Here is a 21,022-nt window from a genome sequence, read left to right on the forward strand (position 1 = left end):
TATAAAATGGGTACTGTGGCTCCGTGAAGATGAGAAACATATATGTAAACCCCTTACACGGTGCTCATTTAAGGCAAGCCACGACTGTAACATTGTTTAGGGCCTTGAATAGGTGCTTGATAAGCTGAGTTCAGGAAACGCTTCTTTTAAATGACGTCACTATAGGCGACTTAAAAATCACAGCACGTCTGTACAGAATCAAATGAATTACTTAAAACGAGGTTCACCTGCTACACAGTTTAGAAGATCTGCATAAAACAGAATTCACTGAGTAGCCCAGGCAACAGGAATATTAGCTGAACAGCCGAGGTCTTCCTGAAATTACTCCAGGGCGGGCGGGAAGGGTCTCCCCGGCCCGGTGGGAAGGCAACCTTCCCCCCCAGATTGCGCGAGGGGCTGGATCCCCATGGCTTGAGGCAAAAACCACCACCTGGGTGGTCCAGGTGCCCCCCCCCAACCGTCCCCCTCTGTGACCAGGAGGCCACAGCCTCCTCCAGTACACCGTCCGCTGGTGTCGGCCCAAAGAGCAACCGCAGCCGGAACCCAGCCGGCAATTCCCGCCGCGCCGCAGCGCGCCACCTTCCCTGGGCCAGCCCGGGCCGTGGGGTCTCCCCGCACTCCACGCAGGGGCGGCGGGGCGGGGCGCAATTACGTCAAGAGCAGTGACGCGACGACGCAGCGCGACGCGGTGACGCACGCCCCTTTGTTGGCTCAGTAGCAGTAGCAGCGGCCGTGGAGGTAGCGCTGGGGACAGTTTTCCTTCGGAGGCCAGAGCGGAGCCGCGTCTGACTGAGGCGGGCGGCAAGCGGCCCCCTCGCTCCCTCCCTCCCTCCTCCGCGCCCTCCCCGCCGCCGCCAGCCGCCGCGCCCGGGGAGGAGCCGCGGCCCACGGGGCCGGAGCCAGGCCTGCGTCCGGACATCAGCCGGAGCCGGAGCGAGAGCCGGGGCCTCGGCGTCCCCGCCCTCTCCCCGCCTCAGGGGCCAGCGTCCGCCAGGCCCCCGCGCGTCGCGCCATGGACTCGGACGAGGGCTACAATTACGAGTTCGACGAGGACGAAGAGTGCAGTGAGGAGGACAGCGGCGCCGAGGAGGAGGAGGACGAGGACGACGACGAGCCGGACGATGATAACCTGGATCTGGGCGAGGTGGAGCTGGTGGAGCCCGGGCTGGGCGTCGGCGGGGAGCGGGACGGACTGCTGTGCGGGGAGACGGGCGGCGGCGGCGGCAGCGCTCTGGGGCCCGGCGGTGGTGGCGGTGGTGGCGGCGGCGGCGGCGGCGGGCCGGGGCACGAGCAGGAGGAGGATTACCGCTACGAGGTGCTCACGGCCGAGCAGATTCTGCAACACATGGTGGAATGTATCCGGGAGGTCAACGAGGTCATCCAGGTGAGGGTGGCCCCGGCGCGGGCTGGACCGGGACGGACCCGGGAGCAGATTCGGGTGGTCCGCGCGGCCCCGAGGGGCAGGCCTGGGCCTGGTGCGCAGCCCAGCCCGGTGCCTCCCGGCCCTGTCTCCTCCGCTGTCTCTGCTGGGGATAGAGCAGACATTCGCCGGGTGTGGGGAGGTGCGCTGGGGGCGGTGCTTTCCAGGTCCTGCTATGGCGGAGGCCTCCGGCCGCCTAAGACTTCTCTTACGGGCAATTCCTGCCCGTCCCTGGGCCGGGTGTCCTTCCTCTGGCCCTAGGAGCGCCTACAGGGGCGGGGCGTAGGTGGGGTGGAGGAGAGCTGGAAGAACTGGGCCCTCAAGACGGTTTCCCCGGCCTTCAGTCTCACTTGAGAACTTTTGGAAGGGGTTAGAGTAGGCCTAAGAGCTGCTTGGTGTACGGTTGCCCCAAGTGGGCACCAGTTAATAAAGAAATGGATCTGCTTGGCAGTCTTAAGTGCCTACTTAAAGGTGGGGGAAGGGAACTATTTCTCGGAAGAGGTGCTGATGGGTCTTCTTTTCTGATGGTGAGGCTTCTGCTTGCCTCTTTTTAAGTGCTTGCTGTTCTTTTGGGTCCTGACTACTACTTTTTTCAGTTGTAGCATACTTGAAGCTGTTGGAATAGTTGCTGCAGCTTGCACACCCAGCCTTGCAGCTAAAACCACAGCAAAACGCAGTGTTATTGTGTAATATTGGACAGGACTCTGCTGTGAGTTAGCAAGTGGAGACTTTCTGCTTCTGGACTCCTTTTCTCTGATAATTTGTATTTCGTGGTCAGCAAGTTGGGCTCGGTTTAAGTTGATAACCACATCTCATTTAACCTTCTCGTGGGTCAGATTTTGCGTTTTTGAGCTTTAGGAAATCAAAAGTTTACATTTATTTGGAGAAAACAATTATGAGGGGTCAGGGGTATGACTGAAGAATAGAAATGGAGTCTTGATTCAGTGCAGCTCTTAGAAAACACTAGTTACATGGAATGAAACTGTATACGTGAGCAGCAGGTTACTATTGCCTTCTGATATGTCATTTTTCCCCCCTTAAAATTGGCCAATATTCACTGGCAAATTAGCAGTATGTCACTGCCTACTTGTTGAGTTTAAATGATTAATAGATTTTTACAGTACTGTTTAGTAAGCGACACTTTCTTTTGAAAGTGGAACCATCTATTTAGGCCTATTTGGAGAGAGTGTTTTGAATAATAGTAAAAAAAAATCTGAAAATCTAGTGCTATTACTAAAGAGTGGAAATTTCAAATTTTCTATAGACGATGTAGTTTGAGGAGGAAATTGAAGGGTTGTAGAAGAAAGATAAGTTTTACTGCTCTTTCTGATCCTAAAAATATGACAGTTGAGTTCTTAGGTCGCTAAATTGAGAAATTTTCTTTTTTTGAGGAAACAATTTACAGTGAAACCCTGAATTTTCTTTTCATTTATTTATGATATAAAGTATATAGTAAATCTATATAAAATCTCATGTTTTCAAACTTTGTACCTAGCTTATTGGCATTTTAATTAGCTTTAAAAATTCATGGATATTTATTATTTAACTTTGTAACTTATAGTCTGTTTTCATGTAGGTAAATCTCATCCAGCGTTTTCAGCTCTTAGGTGTGTCCTTAATCACTGAGGCCAAACCTTACAAGTTCTTTATGTCGCTTCTGGAACAGAGATGTAGCTAATGCATGTGCCATCATTTTTTCTTTGTTAGTTTAGGGGAAAAGGAATAAAAGCAGATGAACTGAACTAAGGAGACCTACAAAATACTAGGGATTTTTTTAGGTGTCCTACTTTAATCATGTTTTCATGCTGGATTTTTGATACAACTCTTTTTTTTTCCTAGTTTACTTCATGTTAAGCATGCTCTTAAGTAGGATTGCTGAAATAAGTATCTTTCCCTTGTTAAAAGTTCATATTTAGAAACATCAGTAAATCAAAGGATAGGATTTATCCCAGACCGTTTTTTCTCCAAATGGTATACACTAGGCAAATGGTACACTAAACTAGGCTTTGGTTATGTTATAAGTTATTTATGTTAATAGATTTAAACTTAAAAAGTTACACAGGTAACACATTACATTGTAAGAAAAAAACTGATGCGGTAAGGAGAAAAAAAAGACAAAAGAATTATTTTGCCTGCCACTGGGAGAGATACATCAGAATTTGAATGTAATAATTGTTCCAGACCTATGGATACATTGTACATATATTTTTTTAAATAATAACACAGTCAAACTTTGTGTTCTCTTTATGTTTTCAGTAGAAAAAAGCAGGTTATAAAAACAGGAGTGTCAATTTTCTCCTGCCAATAAGTAATTATTTTTCAGGTGCTTACACAATTACATATCTAAACTAATTTATTTAATCAATCTGTTATTATTGGTCTTCCTTTTTATTGTCCAGTTTCCATTTTTTATAAACCTCATTGGGAATATGCTTATAGATATATCTTTGAATGTTTTATTTTCTTAGGATAAATTGAATTGCTGAGTCAAAGAATTTGCTTATTTTCAACCATTTGATACATATTACCACATTGCTTCAGAAAGGTTATCATTTTTTAAATTTGCTTTTTTATTTTTAAACTGATGAGATTGAACTTTTAATGTGTTTATTGGGCACTGGTATTTCTTTCATAAATTGCCCTTTGCTTTTGCTCACTTTACCCCCTTTTGGGATGTTTATCTTTTATTGATTTATAAGGCCTGTTTATATTCATAGAGCCTTTAAGTTTTTCAGTTAAAACTAACGTTGGTGGGTTTCCCTGGTGGCGCAGTGGTTGAGAGTCCGCCTGCTACTGCAGGGGACATGGGTTCGTGCCCCGGTCTGGGAAGGTCCCACATGCCGCGGAGCGGCTGGGCCCGTGAGCCATGGCCGCTGAGCCTGCGCGTCCGGAGCCTGTGCTCCGCAACAGGAGAGGCCACAACAGTGAGAGGCCTGCGTACCACAAAACAAAACGAAACAAAAAAACTAATGTTGGTTTAATATGACAGTAAGTTTTAAGTAAGTTTAAAAACCATTGTTTTACTTAGTTCACATCAGGGAGCTTACTGTTAATTCTAGATAATTTAAATCGCCTTCTTCCCAGTGCTACTTTTGAATCAGTTATGTTAGTGGATTTGAAAATAAATGTGCAGGAGAAAGAGATTGAATGTAAAAAGGATGCCAAGTTAATTTAATCTTTCCTGGGGGAATTTGATTACTTTTTCTGGGCAACAACAGATTAATACTGTTATTTGTAGATATCTGTGTGTTAGTTCTAGTCTTCAATCAAGTAAGTTAACACTTTTTCTTTTAGAAAGCTCTTGGTTTTCTGACTTTCTGTAACTCTTGTTATAGTTTGTCTAATTTGTTCTTGTTTTATTAAAACTCTCTGTGGCTACTTAGCTTACCTTTTGAACTTTTAAGAAAAGATCAGGGATGTTCTTTAAATTATAGTAATGATAGAGAAGTGCTTAAAGCCCCTATTTACCTACATTTAACTTAACTAGTATTGTTCATATTAAAGTGGTTAATAATGATACAGTGGTTATCTAACGTAATTGCCTAAATATCTAAGTAATTTATTAAACTAACACTACACAACTCTGCAGTTGAGGGATGTTTAAACTTACTGTTTTGTGTTTCCACAGCAATCTTTAGCAGATGTTGGTTGTGCCTTGTGTCTGTGCTTGTCACTCTAGAGGACATGGTTCTTGCCTAAGAAGCATATGGAGGTGGGGAACATAGAGGTCCTTGGGCTCCATTCCCAGAGATTGTTATCCATTAGTCAGATATGAATTGGAGCCTAAGCATCTCTATATTTTTAGCCACTCTAGTGATAGTTCCGAACCACTGGAATAGTCATAGTTCATCCAGTGTCATGATTTTGACTCACTCAGGGAGAATGAGTAGAGTGAGAAGGTCAAGTAACCCTTAGGAAATACCACGTTTAAAGGGTGTGCTGAGGAAGAGGCGCGTGGGACTGTTGGATGTGAGTGGTCAGAGAGGAGGCATAAAGAGAAGTGGGTGGGCGTCTTCCTATTATTTATTATTCTAAATAACCTGTTTTAAAGGCAACAGAAATAATGTAACCTTTATGAGGGAAATTTTCTATTGGCTGTTGATTTGAAATCTTTAATATTATTTCACCCATTTATTTATTTAATTAAAATATTTAATTAAAGAGCTTCTAAGGTGAGGTTTCATGCATAAATTAGAGACAGTATAGTCCAGTGTATTGTGTATTGGTACAGGAGTCGGTTCTAGCCACTGCTTTTCCTAACTGGCAAGTTAATTTACATCTCAGAACCTTCAGTTTTTGTTTTCCTTTGCCTGTTTTTTGGATCTGGGAAGTTAAAACAGGAGTGATGAACTAATAATGGATTGGTCTTTTTTACATTAATGCTTTGTTTTTCTAACATCCTTTTAAAACCTCAGTGAGTTGGAGGTGCTCATTGTTTCCAAGAAATTGAATTCAAGTGGTTGTATCAAGATGAATTTAAATTGGTTAACTTTTAGGGTGGGGGAGAGGGGAAGTAGTGTGTGTGTGTATTTTGAAGCTATTAAGGTGTTTGGTGTGGTTTATTCCTCTTGAACTTTTATCTTTTCCCAGCTGATCTCCTTGAGCTATAGGCTTTAAATTACATTAATTCTTTTTGAATCACTTATGGCATTAGTCCTATGAATCAGAAACTAAGGGGGTGGGCTCCGGCAGTCTCTCTTTTTAAAATTAATTAATTAATTTTTTTTTTTTTTGCGGTACGCGGGCCTCTCACTGTTGTGGCCTCTCCCGTTGCGGAGCACAGGCTCCGGACATGCAGGCTCAGCGGCCATGGCTCACGGGCCCAGCCGCTCTGCGGCATGTGGGATCTTCCCGGACTGGGGCACAAACCCGTGTCCTCTGCATCGGCAGGCGGACTCTCAACCACTGTGCCACCAGGGAAGCCCCGGCAGTCTCTTTTAACAAGCATTCCAGGTGATGCTGATGCAAGCTAAAGTTTGAGAACCACTGGTCTAGTTGAAATTTAACAGCAGTGTTTCTCCATGTGTAATGAATGACTAGTGATAAATTACTAGAGAGTGGGTTAATGAAGGAAGGCAGATTGTTTAAGAAACTAATAAAAGGAAAATTTCAAGAGCCTGCACAACACTTACTAGGCTAATTATGGAGGGGATTTCTTATCATTACTGTAATCCTTCAGATTAGGGTGGTCTTTACTCAGTTATTGCAAACATGCAGGCCAAACTAGTGACATCTCACATTCTAGGTTGGAACACTTGGGTTTTCTTCCACCCTTCCTCACCCCCTGGGTTTTTGTTTTTGTTTTTTTTTTTTTTTGTTTTTTTTTTGTTTTTTTGTTTTTTTTTTTTTTTGCGGTATGCGGGCCTCTCACTGTTGTGGCCTCCCCCGTTGCGGAGCACAGGCTCCGGATGCGCAGGCCCAGCGGCCATGGCTCACGGGCCCAGCCGCTCCACGGCATATGGGATCCTCCCAGACCGGGGCACGAACCCGTATCCCCTGCATCGGCAGGCGGACTCTCAACCACTGCGCCACCAGGGAGGCCCTGTTTTTGTTTTTTAAACAAAAATAGTTGAGAGAGTTTCTTTAGTTGATACACTGGAAGGGATGTAAGGTCTTGGATACTGTAAATGCAACTGCTCAATACTGTGTAACATGTTGAAGAAAATATGAGACTTGTTCTCAAGGAGTTCATGGTCTCTGAATTTAGACACTCAAAGCTATTAGGTCATTGCTAAATGGATAGTAATAGGTGTTCATGGAAGAGAGATCTGTGGGTGTTATCTGGAAGATGTCTAGGATTTAGATGGATAGAACAGATGGATAGGAAGCCCTTCTAAGAAATTGAAGTAAGAATGAGGAAAGTGTGTCCCGGTGATGGTGAAGTCAGCTCAGGTAAAACCGAGTTTGTTAGTTATAGGTGATACTGTTGTAGAAACTGGGAGGTTTGATACTATGAACAAAGGTAGGCAGAAGTCATCAGATTAGATTACTTTCTTCTGGATTTGACCTGTGGCAGCTGTATGTATTAGTTATCTTTAGCCCTATATTTCTACCAAAACTTAGTGGCTTAAAAACAACAAACATTTATTATCTCACATTTTCTGTGGGCCACACATTTTCTGTGGGCCATGATTCTGGCTTCACCTTAGTTGGGTGCCTCGTCTCAGGGTCCCTTATAAGGCTGCAACCAACATATCAGCTAGATTTGACTAGGGGAAGATCCCTTTCCAGGCTCACTCGTGTGGCTGTTGGGCAGGCATCAGATTTTTCACTGGCTGGTTTTTGGCCAGTTCCTGACATGTGGGCTTCTCCAGAAAGTGGCTTTCAACACAGTAGCTTCTTTCCCATGGGGCGGGTGCCAGGAGGGGGTGTGTGTGATAGAGAGCCCCCAAGATGGAAGCCACAGTCTTTTATAACTTCATCTCAGAAGTGACATCCCATCCCTTCGCCATATTCTACTTGTTTTGAGTAAGTCCAGCTCACACTCAAGAGGAAGGAATTACACAGAAGTAGGAAGACGAGGAGGGGGATCCTGGGGGCCATTTTACAGGCTACCTACCATGATGTATATAATCTGGCTTAGTCAAGAGGTGAATGAGAACTACTGTATAATGTTTATCCATTCAATTTATATACAAATGGGAGGGTATTACAGTAATTTGGATTTTTTAGTTTTGAATAAGCATAAATTATTTGTGTTTGGCTTTGCAAAGTATTATATCTTTAAATGATAAACATTCCTAATTACCTTTCAATGGCTGAGATTGAAAGAATAATTTGCAGCTTCTTAGATTTGGCAGGAATCTGAGATTCTCCATTCGTTTGTTTGTTTGTTTTTAATTTTAGCTACATAGTGGAATCACCTGGGAATTTTTCATCACATTTTAAATTTTGAGATAATTGTAGAGTCACATGCAGGTGCAAGAAATAATGCAGAGAGATCCCATATACCCTTTTTACTGATTTTTCTACAGTGGTAACATCTTGCAGAACTGTAGTATAATATAATCAATATATTGACATCGATGCAGTCTACTCATTTTATTCAGATTTCTTTACTTGAGGATTTAAAAAAATGCTGGCACTCATAACCCAGGACTAAGCAAATGGGCCTCTGGGAGTTTGGACCAGGCATTGTCATTAAACAGAAGTTTTCCCTGGTTTATTTAAATGTACAACTAGGGTTGAAAGCCCCTGTTGTTGTCCAGTGTCTCTAAGAATCCTCTGTCTTTAACATTCCGGTCTGCTTAACTATGAGTAAATGACAGATATTTTGTGATGTAGCTCATTCTAAGTTTAACTCTTGATTTAGGGAAAAAAAATGGAATTAAAATCTGTTTCCATTTTAACTTTGACCTGTTGTTCCTAGGGTGGCCCTTTGGATGAAGGTTTTTATTGTTGTTTTCTTAACAATTATTGTTTGGAAGCATGAAGGAAAAACTTTTCTTCTTGAAGTTAATCAATCCCCTTTTCTTTGTTCCTTTTATGACAGTGAACCTATATCTTTGAATATGTATGTTGCCTACTCTGTTTTTCCATTAGACACTTTTCATAGGTATAGAATCACAGGCCTGGGGCTTCCCTGGTGGCGCAGTGGTTGAGAGTCCGCCTGCCGATGCAGGGGACACGGGTTTGTGCCCCGGTCCGGGAAGATCCCACATGCCGCGGAGCGGCTGGGCCCGTGAGCCATGGCCGCTGAGCCTGCGCGTCCGGAGCCTGTGCTCTGCAACAGGAGAGGCCACAACAGTGAGAGGCCTGCCTACCGCAAAAAAAAAAGAAAAAAAAAAAAGAATCACAGGCCCATAACTTTGCTAAGATCTTTTTAAAAAAATAAATTTATTTATTTATTTAGGCCGTGTTGGGTCTTTGTTGCTGCGCTTGGGCTTTCTCTAGTTGGCGGCGAGCGGGGGCTACTCTTCGTTGCAGTGTGCGGGCTTCTCATTGTGGTGGCTTCTCTTGTTGCGGAGCATGGGCTCTAGGTGTGAGATATTCAGTAGTTGTGGCACGCAGACTGAGTTGTTGTGGCTCGCAGGCTCTGGAGCGCCGGCTCAGTAATTGTGGCGCACGGGCTTAGTTGCTCCGCGACATGTGGGATCTTCCCGGACTAGGGCTTGAACCCATGTCCCCTGCATTGGCAGGTGGATTCTTAACCACTGCACCACCCGGGGAGTCCCCTTTGCTAAGATCTTGACTATCTTCACACACTGTGTTACTATGTACCTTTACAAGTAGCTTAATTATTCCCATTAAATGATGGGATAAATGGAAGAATGAGTAGTTAGGCTGACATTTGATGATCACTTACTAGGTGAGTGAATAATCTGTAATCCGAGGCTGCTTCTAACCTGGGATGACTGGATCCTTTGGAGCCCATGGAGATAGTAGTGGCAGTCCTTGCCTTATTTTCAGTGTTTAAAAAAGCCTACTGTATTTAAAACAAAGCAAATCGAAACTGCCCAAGCTAATTAAAATGCGGGCCAGTGATAGATCTTCAATTCCAAAAGAATGGCACATTTTATAGAATCAGTAGATTTCTACAACCATGTAATTTAAGTTTCTTCCTAAATTTTAGCTTTCTTTCTAAATTTTTATTCACCCAGTGATAGGTAGTCATCTGGCTTGATCTTGAATAATATTTCTTGATGTATCTTGGTGCATAGTAGATACCCAGTTGGTATTTGAATTAAATTAATGGGTAGTTTGGTATCTTAGAGGCAGTTTTAAAAGTCTTATTGAGTTAGCAGCTGCTCTGGCAGATTAACTTTCAGAGCCCTACTTTTTTTCATTTTTAAAAATGAGAATGCTAGTATTAAGGCCAAATACTGCATTGGGAGATTTTTCGTGTAGTATTTTTTCCCTGTAATGTAAACTTGCTGAATAGCATTTTTCCTTTTTCCTATGTTCCATTTAGAAGAAGTGTCACAGTGACCTGACACTTAATACATTTTGGCAAAAACTACAGCAGATAATGAAGTATTAGGTAGCATTTCCTTATTACTAAGACATTTGTTTAGACAATGCTAAGAATAGCTATAATCTCAGACACTTCTCCCCAGGCTTGCTTTGCTATCTCCTTTGAAACTGTCATACTTCTAATTCAAATATTAAATGATTTCAATTACTTGGTAATATATCCTTTCTCAATCACAATTGTACATTTTTTAGGGGTTACGTATAAGCTAGAGGCTGAAGTATTTTCTGATTCTCTTAGCAAGTGTTTATAAGTAAAAACCTCTAATATGGACACATTGAAACTTGTGACATTTTGGACAGATATTTCTCTGAAACCCATTTGAAACCCTAATTTACTGCCTTCTCTCCTTAAGGCTGTTCTTCCTTTGATTGACTTGCTAGTTAACCATTCTTGGAATTTGAAAGTCATCATTGATTCTTTTTTGCCCTGCATTTCCCATATCTAATTAGCCCTGATCAAGTTATCTCTGAAATTTATGTTATTCCTCTCCTTTTTACTAACTAAGCCTAATCTAAGGCCTTTTTTTTTTTGTCTCCTCATGTGGCTTGTGGGATCTTAGTTCCCCAACGAGGGATTGAACCCCGGGCCAAGGCATTGAAATCCAGGAGTCCTAACTACTGGACCACCAGGAAACTCCCTAGGTCCTCTTTTTATTTTGCCTTTTTGTCCCTGGGCTTCCAGTCTGTCTATCATACTACCAAATACAAATATACTAGTCATTTTCCTGCTTAAAAAAAAAAGAGACTTCATTGTCCTCCCTGCTGCCCCACACATTTCCTATTATACGTCTGGTCTAGATTCTATAATACGGTGTTCATGGCTTCCCCATCTTGATTATAGCTGATTTTTTCAGTTTTATCTTCTGTTCCCGATTCTCCCACCAACCCCAGTGCACTTCTTATAATTTCTTAATATGTAATACACATTTATGTTTTCCTGTTTTTGCTCATGCTGGTCCCTCTTCTTGTGATGCTCTTTCTCTTTTTAACTGCCTGATACAGTCCTACTCATACTCTGCTCAGATATTACGTATCTCTTACCAGGTCGCTCTTCTCTACCATCACTGCTTTCTTACCTGTGTTTGCATAGCACTTTGTAAGGATGTTTGGTGTGGCCTACATGAGGCTGTAATATAGCCATCCCAATACCTAAGTCACTAGCTAGCTATGAGGGTTTTGAGGGTGAGAGCTGAGTCTTCATCCATAGCATATGTCACACTAACAGTCTCTGACATAGTAGAGACTCAGTGAATACATACTGAAGTTTGTCCTTTTAGCAAATGCTTGCTTCTTTGGTTTCCTTATCTGTAAACCAAAGGGAGCCAGACACGATTTTCTTCTGGCACTAATAAATTATTTTATGATTTCTAGGTAACACCACAGTAATAGTGTAAGAAGATGGCAAGAAAAAAGTGTTTAAATTCCAAGAGGGCAAGCTTTTTTTTTTTTTTTTTTTTTGGTGTGTGTGTTACGCGGGCCTCTCACCGTTGTGGCCTCTCCTGCCGCGGAGCACAGGCTCCGGACACGCAGGCCCAGCGGCCATGGCCCACGGACCCAGCCGCTCCGTGGCATGCAGGATCCTCCTGGACCGGGGCAGGAACCCATGTCCCCTGCAGCGGCAAGCGGACTCTGAACCACTGCGCCACCAGGGAAGCCCGGGGCAAGCTTTTTAAGGCCTCTGAATATATAGCAACTGTTTTAGATTAAACTTTATTATTTGCATGTAGTTCCCTGGCACTTTATATGAACTGAGAGTTATGTTAAAAACACCTGAGTCCTTCTAATACAGTAGTTCTCAAAGTATGGCCCATAAGAGGAAAACTTTTTAAGACTTTACTTGCCTTTTTTAATGTGCTGGGATTTGTACTGATGGTACAGAAGCAGTGGGTGGGTAAAACCGCGGGAACCTTAGCACAGGTCAAACCGGTGGCACCAACTATGCCAGTAGTCATTTTCTTTTTCACTGCCATACACTCAGTAAAATTGTTGGTTTCACTTATTGTCCTGGGTGAAGCAGTAAAAATTATTAGTGTTATATCGTATCCCTTAAGTACACACATTTTCTTAGTAGCTTATGTGGCAAAATTGGTGGTATGCATAAAGCACTTCTGCATACTAAAGTACAGAGGTTGTCTTGAAGAAAAACATCTGTACATTTGATTTGTGAGCTGAACAAGCTGCTTGTTTGACGGAACACCGTTTTTACTTGAAAAAATGACTGGCAAACTGGTTATTCAGACAAATGTTTGTAAATGTTTCTTCAAAATGAAGGAAATACACCTGTTATTTTAAGAAAAACTGCTTACAGTATTTGTTGCCAATGATAAAATATTTAGTTTTTAAGTGAAAATTAGAATTTTGGAAAACTTATATCTGCCATTGTGAGGCTGAGAGCTTCCTGATGAAATACTGTATAATATGTCAACATTTAGAAGATCTGCTTAACATAATGAACCAGTATTTTCCAAATGACCAATTTTCCAGTGACCAATTGTGATATTTCACAATCGTGCATTGGTAAATGATCCATTCAGAGTTCAAGATTGGATTTTTAATATAGCAAGAACAAGAAAAGTTCTTTGATATTGTTTCAGATTCTATTTTACAACTAGCCTTTAAGAAATGACCACTTTTTGAGTTTTGGTGTAATATCAAAAAGAATATCCGTACTTATCTGAAAAGGCTATAAAAGTTCTGCTTTTTCCAACTACATATCTTTGAGAGGCTACATTTTCTTTAAATCTTTAAACAAAACAACATACTTAAGGATTGAATACAGAAGCAGATATGAGAATCTGTTTTCTATTTAGCCAGATATTAAAGAGACTTTAAAATAGTGCACTTTTCTCACTTTTTTGTTTTAGAATATATAATTTTCATAAAAATGATTTTTGTATTAACATATAATGGGGTTTATTACTGTTACTTTTTAATGAATTAATACATATTTTAAAAATTCTGTTTTGATATCTAACATCATAAATATTGATAGTTATAATTCACATAAGCAAAACTCTGGCACCTTCAATAATTTTTAAGATGAAGAGGGATTCTGAGACCAAACAGGTTGAGAATCACTGCTCTGATATTCTGAAATATTTCTGAATCACTAAGGAAGCATAGTATTGGTGTGCAAACAGGAGATATGACTAACCACGTTATATGAGTTTACTGTAAATTAGCAATGGGTTATATATGACAAGTTAGGAATTACTGCTGATTAGGAATTACTACTGATAATTCGGAAACATTTATATATAAGCTATGTTAGAGGCTGTGGGGGGTATTAACAGAAATATTAGAAATGTGAATCATGAGGTATTACTAGTTTGGGAAAGATGTTTGGAAATAGAATGGGATGCTTAATATTTCAAGGAGGAGCTAGCAGAGATACCATCTGACATATTCCGTTTGTTAATCTGTTTATATTCTGACTTCTTACATTTCAGTGAAAGCTCTATGAGAGCAGTGACTTTGTTTTATTCATTGCTGTAGTCCCAGTGCCCAGACAGTACCTGACACATAGTAGGCACTTAGTAAACATTTTTTGTGTAAATATATATATATATATTTTTGCGATACGCGGGCCTCTCACTGTTGTGGCCTCTCCCGTTGCGGAGCACAGGCTCCGGACACGCAGGCTCAAGGCCCAGCCGCTCTGCGGCATGTGGGATCCACCCGGACCGGGGCACGAACCCGTGTCCCCTGCACCGGCAGGCGGACTGTCAACCACTGCGCCACCAGGGAAGCCCCAATGTGTAAATATTTTTATTTCACCCCCATCCTTGAAGAATATTTTGCTATGTTTGTAATTTTAGGTTGGTAGTAGTTTTCTTTCAGCACTTTAAAGATTCCATTGTTTTCTGGCTTCCATTGTTTGCGGTAGGAGGAAGCTAAGGAACGTTTAATCTGGATGTTTGTAATATTTTTTACTTTGTGTCTAGTTGTGGTTTTCTTTGTGTTTATCTTGCTTTGTGTTTTCAGGTCCTTTTGAATCTGTGATGTCTTATGAGTTTTGGAAATGCTCAGTTTTGCCTTTATCCCCTTTGCTTCTGAGAGTCCAGTTACATATACATTAGAGGTTTTTCCATATGTGTCCAATGCTCTCTTGTGCATCTTACATCCTTTTTTCTCTGTGCTTCAGTTTGGATGATTTCCATTGATTTATCATCTGGGCCTCTAAATCTGTCTTCTCCTTTGTCTGATTTGCTGTTAAAACACCCCTCAATTAATTATTAATTTCAGATACTATATTCTAGAGTTTCCATTTGATCCTTTTTTTATAGATGCTAATTTTCTGGTGATTTCTTCTTTTTCATCTGTTTTCCATCTTTTGCTCTGTCTTCTCCAGCATATTAAGAATTTATTCCTAAAAGTTTTGTCAGCTAACTCCAATATCCGAATTATCTGTTAGTCTTTTCATATTATCTTTATTTTCCTCCCAGTTTTCAGTCAGGTGTTCCTGTCAGTTGACATATTTTGATTTCATGCTGAACACTGTATATAAAGTAGTTAGAGATTCTGGATGATGATGGATTCCTCCAGAGAGGATTTTTATTTTTCCTTCTGCTTGACAGTGGGAGTGATGAATGGTTGCCTTAATCCAGTAAGGCTGAGTTCTAGCCCTGTTCAGTTTCAGCTTATCTCTTATCTGCCATTGGCCTTTTAGAGTCTTCAACTAAGAACGTGGTGTTTTCCTCAGCAGCCCCTCCCCTGGTGGGTCCCAAACTTTAATCATTGCCCCTTTGCCTTTCAGAGGTTTTAGATTTTTAGTCTCGGCCTTGTGCAATCCCAGGATTCAGTAAATGTCCTGAGTGGAAGACAAAGTGTTCCTCCATTCATTGAGACAAGTCTCAGTGTTAGTTTTCTTTTGTTGTTGTAATAAGTTAACACAAAGTTAGTGACTTAAAACAACAGAAATTCATTATTTTACAGTTGAGAAAGTCAAGTTCAAAGTGAGTCTCACTGGGCTAAAATCAAGGAGTTGGCAGGCTGTGTTCCTTCTGGAGGCTCTAGAGGAGAATCTGTTCCCTTGCCTGTTTCACTTCTAGAGGCTGCCTGCATTCCTTGAACTAGAATTCCAGCTAGAAAGTATGACATTTTAAAGATGGCAGTAAGGAATATCTTAGATTTGGGAAAATAACAGAATGGGGGAGAAAAAGATGTAGTTTACTCATTTTTATGTAAGGGGAGACTCACAAACCATAGACAAAAGTGGTGATAATAGATGATATTTATAAAACATGCTAGGGTGTTTTCACGTGTATTCGTTACAAAATCCCAAGAAAATAACATTATCTCCATTATATAGATAAGTAAATTTAAGTTAGGGAAGCTGAGAAATGGGTTTCTTAGGGAAGCTCAGGAGTTTCTCTTAGAGACTGGTGGAGGTCATTGGAACTGGGTCTTTTTTTTTAAATTAATTAATTTATTTTTGGCCACATTGGGTCTTCGTTGCTGTGCAGGGGCTTTCTCGTTGCGACGGGCGGGGGGCTACCCTTCATTGCGGTGCGCGGCCTTCTCATTGCCGTGGCTTCTCTTGTTGCAGAGCACAGGCTCTAGGCACGCGGGCTCAGTAGTTGTGGCTTGCAGGCTCAGTAGTTGTGGCGCACGGGCTTAGTTGCTCTGCGTCATGTGGCATCTTCCCAGACCAGGGATCAAACCCTTGTCCCCTGCACTGGCAGGCGGATTTTTAACCACTGCGCCACTAGGGAAGTCCTGAAACTGGGGCTTTTTGACTTTTAAAATAGAAGTTTTTTCTGCTGTACCAAACTTTTTCAGATTTTAGTTGGACCTTTTGACTGAGCCAAATTCTCGTACTTAAGTTTTCTTTGTATTTGTATACTGAAAGCTTTACAGTCCTAAAAGAATCTTTCATTTTATCTAATTGACTGATTTTAGATGAGTCTCTTGTATTAGTTATCTATTACTACATAAAAAATTATCCTAACAGTTAGTGGTTTAAAACAGCAAACGTTTACTGTATTATAGTTTTGAGTGGTTTAGCTCGGTAATTCTGGGTCAGGGTCTCTAATGAGGTTGTAGTCATCCTGTCAGCAGAGGATGCATTTATCTGAAGGCTTGGTTTGTGCTGAAGAACTGCTTTCAAGATGTACAAAGATGAGTGGAGAACATTCCTTCCTCTCCAAGGTTCGTAGTCTAGGAAGGGCAGACATGTAAATAAATCCTTGATTATAAAGTCAGTAACTCAGGACCTATCATGCCCACTTTGATCCACATGTAGCCTGATCTCAATTATATCCTGTTTCTTGACTTGCCCTGGCCTGGTTTTCATAGTTGAGTATGTTAGTGTACTGCCATTACCCAGAAATCCCACACCTACCAGTTTGTCTTTTGAGATGTTATTTTTACATCAGGTCAACCCTGACGTGTTTCACGTTTGTTGTGGTTTGACCCCTCTTTGCTGCTTGCTTAAGGAGAGCCCTGCCTTCCGAAGAGACTAGTTGGTTTTTAGGAAAGAAGGAAAGTAGTCCTTTGTGTGGATAAGTAGAGTCTTGTTAGAAGCTATTAGAAGTTATTGGAAGGGTCTCATTAGCAAAATCAGAAAAATTGAAAGAATGTAAAAAGGGTGATATTGATGGAAAATGGGGCCTTGTGAGTGTAGTGTGGTCACCACAGATTTTTCAGGAAATGCTGAATGTCTCCTTTTTTTTTCCTGAGTGGTCATCCTGTTCAGTTTATGACAGTGTCAAAAATGTTCATACTTGGTCTAAGTTTATGGCCTGAGAAAGTATACCAAATCTTTACCAATCATGATAAGCAGTAGGAATGGGACAGGAAATGGTGCTTATGAGGGGTGCTTATGAGGAACCTACTAAGCCTAGGGGTTCTGAGCCTAGGGGGTTCCAGTAACTAGGTTACAAGAGGATGCAGATTAGGAGAAAAGATTCTAAGCATGATAGATCAGGCTTTTCATAATTCACCCTTTGTCTACCTTATCCATCATTTCTTCACACTCATCTTGACATAGCAAAATAGTGATAGTCCCTGTGAAATTTTTCTTTGTGCCTTTGTAAGGCTTTTTCCTTTGTTTCAAATGCTTTTCCCCTGATAAACTCATTAATACTTTATGACTCACCTTAAACATCATTTCTTCTTTGAATCTTTCCCTTTAAGTGGGTCTCAGGATTTTGTATAGACTTCTATTTAAAAAATAATCTCTATTATTCTCTTGCTAAATAGACTCTGAAAATCCTTGAAGGTAGAATCAGTGTATTAATTTTAGTATTCTCATTGACCAGCACAGGTCTTGGACCATAGCTGATAAACATTGATTTGAAGAGTCAAAATTGAATATGAATGAGTTTTCTTACTGATTTTATTATTGATAAAAATGTCTTGGTACTATCCCTATGTTTTTCATTTGTGAATTGTTCACATTCCTCTTCTGTTGACTTCACTGAATTAACTCTTCTTTCTCTGATACATTTTCCATTTTTTGTTCTTAACCAGTTATTTAAGGGAATGTTAGTCATCACAACTCTTCTCTGAAGTAGATGGTATTTTTACTATTTTATAGATAAGGAAATTGAGACTTAGAGGAATTGAGTAACTTGCCCAGGCTTTCATGGGTAGGGTCAGAACTCAGTATTTTATATCATTAAATATAAATAAAACATATATGAATGTTATTGTCTTGTGTGCTGCGCATTTTCTGTTTGTCTCTCCAGACCTGTTCTACCTTTCTGTCTCCAGCTTTGTATGCACCAGGAGACTGACTTGTACAGAGTGAGTCAGTGGGCTCTGTTTTGTGACTTCAGTGCTGTTGCTTATGAATCCAAATAAATAATAAACCAGAGTGATATAGAGGCAGAAGTCTACTATTTACAGGCCCCATTTAAACTTCCCAGCCTACATGTATACCACCTTCAAGAAAATTTCAAGGGCTTCCCTGGTGGCATAGTGGTTGAGAGTCTGCCTGCTGATGCAGGGGATACGGGTTCGTGCCCTGGTCAGGGAAGATCCCACATGCCGCAGAGCGGCTGGACCCGTGAGCCATGGCCACTGAGCCTGTGCATCCGGAGCCTGTGCTCTGCAATGGGAGAGGCCACAACAGTGAGAGGCCCGCATACCACAAAAAAAAAAAAAGAAAGAAAATTTCAAGCCAAAATTGCTATTTATAACATTTACTATTTTCTAGTACAAATTAAACATTTAAAAACAAAGTTTTAACATTAAATAATTCTACATATTTGATGGATGTTATAATAGAATGTACATATAATATAAAATTTATTTGTGATTTATGTATGAAATTACAGACGGAGACCAGTGGTCCACAAAGTCAGCATTCTCCTGACAGAAGCACCAAGAGATTCTGGGAGAATAGCGTTGTGAAATCGTTATGGATGCCCTGGATAACAAATGCTTTATATATTTAAAGGGAGATTAGCTGACTTGACTTATGTTGTTCAATAATGAGAAAATATTTCTTTTGTGACGTTCTTAGAGGAGTGTATTACTGATAACTTACTATTTAAACTCATTTAATATGGAAGTAATATTCCTTTGAAAAGAGAGTATATATATTAGTTACCAGTCTAACTGACTTTTTAAATATAATAATTCCGTTTCATTGGCCCTAAACATTTTGTCTGTTTTCTATAATCATCTCAATTCACGTTGCATTAATGTAGTTAACACTGGGTCCTTGAAATATATGAGTACCTGAAGCTTGATTTATAATGTTGCATTCCATGCAACTGTAAAGCCAAAAGGGTGAAAATAGGACTTTAAAATTCACAAAAATCCTCTAGGCACCCTTAGGAATGCAAGCATAATATGTAAACAATAGCTAAAGAATGAAAGATGACAGTAAACTTGCCTGATATTTGTTTCATGTCAAAGTCAACACAATTTTTGATTCACATAGAGTAAGATTAACAAGGATGAAAAGGATCTTTAAAGGTTATGCTGGCCAACAACTTAGCAAGTATACCACCTCCCTGTTAAGTGATCCCTTTTAGGGTTAAGAGTAGCTTAAGCCTATTCTTGAACCTACGCAGTGACTTAAACCCCCACAGCCACTCTAGAAGGGAGCGCATTTCATGTTTGAACAGCTCTGATTTTGAGTTTTTCCAGGTGTTAATATCTGTCTCTCTGTAGCTTTTTACTTGAACCTACCTGGTTCTAACCCTTTCTCATGATAGCCTTTCTATAATTTTTAAAGAACTATTTATCATATTGGAGATTACCAATGTGTTAAACTATATCCACGCTAACATTTTTTGTGTGTGCAGATCCAGAATAAACCTTCTGCTTCACTTCTTACGGATTGTTGAGTGAAGATTATTATGAACTGGTATTTTGGATTCAGACCTGTGTATGCCTGCTCAGAGTTACAGAAGGTAGAACATTGTAGCAGCACATACGTGCCCTGTTCAATTAAATAAATACCAGGCAAGGTAGAGGCAGATGTTTGTTCATACCCTCATTGCAGACATTGGCAGGTTTTGCAGTAACAAGTGGATAGATAACTCATCTTGATGTCTCTACTATTAATAGTTTTGGGGTTTTGAGTTCTGCATATTTCCTCTGACTCAGCATTTATAAAAATAAAGGCAGTTGCTAGACAGTGTTAACAAGTCAACTCTGAATAAACTGTTTTCTACTGCCTTTTTTAAAGCTTCTGGATCAGTTTAAGTGAAGAATATTCTGAAATGGCAATGCAAATTTCATATCTTTGTGAATCAGGGTTTTCATTCTGTGTAACCAAAACAAAATACAGAAATACGTTGCATGCTGGGGCCAATATGACTGAACTCTCCTCCATAACCTCTGATTTAAAAAAAATTGAAACAGCCTTAGTATTCTAAGACTTGATACTTTTTTTTTTTTTAGGATTAAAAAACTTTTGTTTGACTATGCATATATTTTCTTGGCTCAAAATACAAAAAGCACAAAAGATAAAAAAGTAGAAAATCTCCCACCTTAATATCTTAACTACCTGATTCCCTCCCTCAGAGATTATCACTACTATTACTATCTTTATTCTTAATACTTTTCTCTTAAAAGTAGAACCTCCACAGTTCCCCTAACTTGATTTTTATCCTCTATTTAAGACCCTAAATATCATGATTATTTTATGAATTTCTGAGGTTAATGGGATCCTAAAAATAATGCTTCAGTTTAATTAGAGAACAGTATATAAGTTGAGTATTTGATTGATTTTTTTTTTTTTTTTTTTTTTTTTTTTTTTTTTCCGTACGCGGGCCTCTCACTGTTGTGGCCTCTCCCGTTGCGGAGCACAGGCTCCGGACGCGCAGGCCCAGCGGCCATGGCTCACGGGCCCAGCCGCTCCGCGGCACATGGGATCCTCCCGGACCGGGGCACGAACCCGCGTCCCCTGCATCGGCAGGCGGACCCTCAACCACTGCGCCACCAGGGAGGCCCTTGATTGATTTTTTACCTATTATTTTTTTAGTGGCTACACCGTGCTCGGGGAATACAGTTACTGGACAACTCTTTAAGGAGGCTTGTCTAAGTAAATTATCATACAGTGATATGTACAACAGTAAAAATTACAAGGTCAGAGAAGGAATGTTCAGTGCTGTTTTCTGGGAAGGACTGACAGATCCTGGTGGAAGTGGGTCTGAAGCTAGGTTTTGA

At 40.8% G+C, this 21,022-nt stretch overlaps 1 protein-coding gene across 1 annotated transcript in view; it reads left to right on the forward strand.

Moving 5' to 3' along the window:
- Positions 1 to 713: 713 nt before the first annotated feature.
- ARIH1 (ariadne RBR E3 ubiquitin protein ligase 1) overlaps positions 714 to 21,022 on the forward strand; it is a 122,422-nt gene continuing 102,113 nt past the window's right edge. The window contains exon 1 of the mRNA XM_082618073.1: positions 714 to 1,384. Within this exon, the coding sequence (XP_082474199.1) occupies positions 1,013 to 1,384 (372 nt within the window). The 5' untranslated portion in view covers positions 714 to 1,012. The remainder of the gene's footprint in view (positions 1,385 to 21,022) is intronic.

This window comes from Mesoplodon mirus, assembly GCF_964341445.2.
Source record: "Mesoplodon mirus genome assembly, chromosome: 4".
NCBI lineage: Eukaryota > Metazoa > Chordata > Mammalia > Artiodactyla > Ziphiidae > Mesoplodon > Mesoplodon mirus.